Source organism: Cariama cristata, unplaced genomic scaffold (genome assembly GCF_000690535.1).
Source record: "Cariama cristata isolate BGI_N322 unplaced genomic scaffold, ASM69053v1 scaffold40852, whole genome shotgun sequence".
NCBI lineage: Eukaryota > Metazoa > Chordata > Aves > Cariamiformes > Cariamidae > Cariama > Cariama cristata.
In genome coordinates, this window is record NW_009606255.1 from 4,685 (window position 1) to 10,273 (window position 5,589).

General features: G+C 34.2%; 1 protein-coding gene across 1 annotated transcript; it reads left to right on the forward strand.

Annotated features, from left to right (window-relative positions):
• Positions 1-44: 44 nt before the first annotated feature.
• Positions 45-4,353, forward strand: MCEE (methylmalonyl CoA epimerase; the record flags this gene model as incomplete). Its single annotated transcript, XM_009696276.1, has 2 exons — positions 45-385; positions 3,770-4,353. Coding segments are annotated over 2 exons (494 nt in total), but the record flags the coding sequence as incomplete, so codon positions are not given.
• Between the last annotated feature and the right edge of the window lie 1,236 nt (positions 4,354-5,589).

A 5,589-nucleotide genomic window follows, 5' to 3' on the forward strand; every position in this document is an offset into this window, starting at 1 on the left:
ACTTTCTCAAAAGCATTCTATCGGTGCTATTCACTTTTTTTCAGGGCTTCTTACCAGACTGCAGACTTCAGCTCCCACAATACGAACTCTATCATCATCCAATTCCTTTTCTCCAAACATTCCAAGCTGTTTGTGGAAACTGGGCCGACTTAATCACGTAGCAATTGCAGTACCTGATTTGGAGAAAGCTCAGTCCTTGTATAAAGATGTGTTAGGAGCACAGGTGAGCGAGACTGTTGCTCTTCCCGAACATGGTGTCTACACAGTTTTTGTGGAGCTGGGAAATACCAAGCTGGAACTTCTACATCCTTTAGGAGAGAAAAGTCCCATTGCAAGCTTTCTGCAAAAAAACAAGACTGGAGGAATGCATCATATCTGCATCGAGGTATTTTAACACAGTATATCATATAATAAGATAGAGATATTAAAGTATGCATAATTTTTTCATAGGCTTGACCTGTGTCAAGAACAAATACATAAGGCTGTCATATTTGTGATAATTTATATTGCATAAGAAGAAGTCTTAAACATGCCTTTTTCTGTTTTGGAAATTTGGAAAGTTCAATTTCATGAGCTATGTGATAATTTTTTCCTCTTTTATGTTACAAAGATTAAATTGGGGAGGGGAGGGTTAAGTGTCCACTGTGGAAGGTGAACAAGCCAAAGGGCTTGTGAAGAGTGTTTGACAGGTGTCAACTTCGTGACATAGAAAGGACATACACTGGAAAAAGATGGAGTTGTAAGTTTAAGCTAAGGCATAGTTTAGATTTTCAGAAGTTTCTTCCTCTTTGATATTTAGTTGATAATTGTGTATGGACGTCAGAGAAGATTGTCAGTTGTACTTACCAAATAGCAGTAAAGTCTCCAGAGTTTCTTCTGTCCTATTCTTCCTTGTCCATCAAAGAGAGATTGGTCTGGAAGTACATAAGATGTAAAGGTGCTGGGTAAAGTAGTTACCTTATTTAGCATACTCATGTTTTAGTGTAGATGTTTGATGCAGAATTTCATGCTGCTGCCTATGATGTATGTTTTTAATATTTTACAGATCTGAGTCTTGCAAACTATTATTTCATGCAAAGTGTAATAATAAAAATACGATTATTAATGTGAGTAAAAATTGTTCTCAGAATACATCTATAAATACTAGTGTATGCAGTTGCCTGTTTTCATTGAGAATTGAGAAATTTTGCATAGACACAGGCATTGCAATTTTTCTTACATTAAGTTTGTCTATTTGCAGATGTTCAAGAATAAGAAAAACAATTCTGTTTAAATTGACCCTAAATTGTATTGCTAGGCAGTTCTGCTATAGAAATGTGAAAGGCCTCAGCTGAACTTAGAAAATGGGGGGTATAGAAGAAGTGATTTGCATTAAGACCAAAAAAGACCTCTAGCCCTTTGTAAGACCAGGGGTGCTTATGTATTGGTACAAGACGAAGAAGCCGTAGGCTCTTCTCAGCAAAAAGAGCTCAAAGCTCCCAAGGGTTTCAATTATATGTAATCCCTTCTAAGACATTCCAAGAAATACTTGTTACCAGCTGAAATTGTTCTATGTAGATCTCCATTTTGTATGAGAGGTGATCTTGTTGCAGATAAACCAAAGATGGCTGTCAAGGGAAGTCATACTGTTAATTATGAAAATTGAGAAGACTGGGACATGCTAATTATACCATGTTGGACAATGTAGAAGCGTTGTGTTAAAAAAGAAAAATTATAACTGTATACAACAGGTCAAGCAAGTCAGGAGTCCTAATCTAGCAGTTTCCATTAATTTCCATTAATCAGGTGAGCTAGTGCTACTTGCAGCCAGATTTTCCTAAATGAAGTCTTATAACTCACTAATAGATTCTCTATGCAAAAAAAAAACCAAAACCCCAAATTAAGAAAAAGATTGTCCTACGTCCCTCATGTTTGCCTCCATGTAAAAACAAATGGAAGATTATAGACTAATTTACATGGAGAAAAAAGCAATCCATTGTTGACCTGCTGTTTAAATGGGACTGAAAACAGATCTGGTCACTATCATAATCAATCAAAAAGATACTAAGCTCCCTCCTCCAGTTTTCCATTCTCCTCAGAATGGAAAATCTTACAGTTTCAAAGGTACGTTTTCTTCTGAAGTTGAGCAAAAATGGTTTTCAGAAAAACTATAAAAGAACTTCAGTATCAATTTTTTGTTCATTTGAAATTTAAAAAATATTTTGTAGAAATATCTTTCTTTGAACAGTTTTATTGTAAAAAGCTGAATTGTAAAAATTCTTTCCATAGTGGAGAGAAACTCTGACAACTTTATCAAAAGGTTTTTTGTTTCTTCCTTCTGTCTTATTATTCAAAGGAAAATTTTAGAGAGATATTTTGATAGGGAATTTGTTTCAGACAAAATAAGCATTTTAAAAAGAAATTAAATTATTCCTGACCAGCTATAATTGAATTTAATACCTGCAATGAAAAGAATCCTGGACACTTGGTAGAATATGAGAGAAATCCAAGCCTGATATACTACTAACATGGATGTATCCACAGGCTTTCCACTCCTTACTCGCACTGCTTCCTTGGGGATGCAGTGATTCATTCCAGCTGAGCCCAGACACAGTTCCTCTTGTGGCCATCTCTGCAGGACAGGAGCAGCAGCTGCAGTGGCTTTTCTGCTTGGGGAAACAATCTGGAGAGGGCTATGGCACACATTACATGTGCTGTTTTAGATAAAACTTGACAGTAATTTCTTTTTTTTTTTCAGCTGACTGGTAGTTCTGTGTGGGAAGAACTGTGCTGAGTTCACAATTTTCATAAACAAAACTGCTGCAAATGATTACAAATTAACTGATGTCTGTTCCTCTGAATTAAAGCTACGTATTTCCTTCTTCCCTACAATGGCATCATGCAAGATTATTCACCAAGTTATGTCCAGACACCTCAGTCTTGAAAAACAGCAATGCTATTATTTTAATTCTAGGTCTTTATTGATTACTGACTCTTGGATTTGCTAAACTGAGTGCTAATTTTATTATTTCAAAGAATGAATGCAATTAAGGTTTGGGAAAATTCAAATTTCATCTGATGATATGACATCAGACTTATGATCACATTATACAGCGTAGACATGTTTTTGTTAATTATGTATTTCTTCAGGAAACTGTATTGAAATATTATGTTAAAGGCTATTATTATAATTAAGATCAATAGGAAAACCAGGTCATATTCTGGGTATGTTTCTGATAATTCCAAGGTTTTTCTTAGGAAACTTAATGAAGCTTAACCTACTCAGAAGGAGGATATATAAATCTAAAAGAGACCTTCCTTCTACATTCTGGCCATTGTCCTCCCTTTTTACCAGCATCTAATGAGTCAGTGTTCTGTCACCAATTAGACAGGGAGGCATTCTTCTTTAGTTATTGATAGTTTGAAAGCAATATGATCTTCTTAGTAATGCAGAGTTTAGATTATTTATGGAGTCCTTATAAAGTAACTACATAAATCAACGGGCTTTGTGCATGAGTGATTTTTGTGTAATAATTTCTTAAAATATAGCACAATCTATTTAAACAATATTTTATAAAATCTTCAAATAACAAATGCAAGCTTCTGTAGGATTTTTATTTTTAAGACTAGATGTTTTAAAACTGTTTTATAATTTAATTTATTTTCAGATTTATATTAGAATTTAGAAATAACATTTTAGTAAGGAATTGTATTATTGCTCCTAAATGTAGAATCTGCATAATACACTGTAATATGTTAATTTGTGTGAATTGTATTTTTCTTTTATAAGGTTGATGACATAAAAGCGGCTATGACAGAACTGAAGAAAAAAAAGATACGAATATTGAGTGAAGAGCCAAAAATAGGTGCACATGGCAAACCTGTGATTTTTCTTCACCCTAAAGATTGCCATGGAGTCCTTGTGGAACTTGAGCAAGCCTGAGCTGTAATATTCATAAATAAAACACTAGATTAGTTGTGAAGTTACTGAGCTGGTGCTGGGAATATTGATGTGGTATTCATTACAAGTTCAGTGTAGTTCCTGTGGATTAAGTACAGCTTTTGAGTACTGAAATAGTGCTACAGATGTAGGGTAATTTTCTTTTTTTTGTTGATCTGATTTTCAGAATTAATATGTTGACATTTCTTGAATTCTCTGTGATTCTCAAAACAAATACATGAGCCAAATTACATACGTAACATAGTAATTTATGTTCTGTTACCTCATGTTTGCAGCATGATTTTACCTCTGTAACCACAGAAACTACCGTTTCTAGGTCAACCCACATTATTTTGTTCTACATTTCAGAGCAGAGACCCACTTCTCAGTGACAACAATACAGCTTAGACATTCTCTTTAGAAATAAAGGAAAAATGAACATTGTATTTTCTGTTTTCACCATTCACCATCTGTGCTTCACACTGATTGATTGGTTCATGCAATAAAAAAATCCTTATGTTATTGTATGGGTGGCTGCAATCAGTTAATAAGTTTTCCTTGGTATAACAATTACTGCCAAGGAAGTTACCACGCATAAATCATCGTTTAGTTGTTTTATGAACTCTCTGGATATGCAGGCAATGTGAGAAAAGTACCTGAAAAATTATTTGCCTGAAATATATTTCAGACTTGTCACATTTTAGTTTTTTCAGGTATTGAATATTTGGTTTTTAAGCTTTATCCATAGGAAGATATCTGGGACAGACCTGAACAAATTAATCTTTTCACTTACTTTGTAAATATGGTTTTCCTATGCAAAAGCACTTACAAAATTAGTGGAAAACACAAGCTGCGTAAGTCTTGGTTATGTATACTGTCTTTAACATTAGAGAGCATGCCAGCATGCTTATGTTTCTGATAGACTGGAGTCACAGTTTGTTTACTTACTCATGGACAGACTTCACTTTATTGCTGTATGCTAAGCAACCAGTGTTTGTCCTGATACTTTCTTTTATAGGTTTGTTTTGACATGTCAGCTGTAGAAATTGAAGAATTGCTGTTCCTCTCCCTAGTTTTCTTAATCCTTAAACGTAATATTTTTTCCTAGCTAAACCACAGTCGGAATTTTTTATTTTCCTACATCTCTGCATATACACTAAATAGTTTCAGCTTGATATGAGTTAAGTTCATTTTAGTCTAGGAGAATTCTTACTTAATGGAAATGGAATTATTTGTGTTCTGTGTCATGTTTGCTACAACAAAATACAAGTATAATATTGACCTGAGATTTAAATAGGCCTTTAAAGACACTGATGCTTCCTCATGAATTTTACTTCTGAAAAAACCACTGCAAAGCCATGCATTTTTTTTAAACGAGACAGTTTTGTACTCAAAATAAATACTACTCCTGTCATATTTTAAGAAAAACACAGTTTTCCACAGGGTTCTTGCATTTCATCAAGTCTCTGTTTAGAGGGTAGTTTGTGATCTAAATTCTCAATTGTTTGAATTTAGAAATCCTAAGGCTCATGATGGAAAAGCAGGATGATTTGATATTCCTGAAATAGGATTCTGCCATTCTGGGAGACATTCTATTAGCAAAACTGCTTTTGTCTCTCCATTCTTTCAAAGACAGAGAGGCATCTTTTCTGCAAAACTAGCACAGGAAT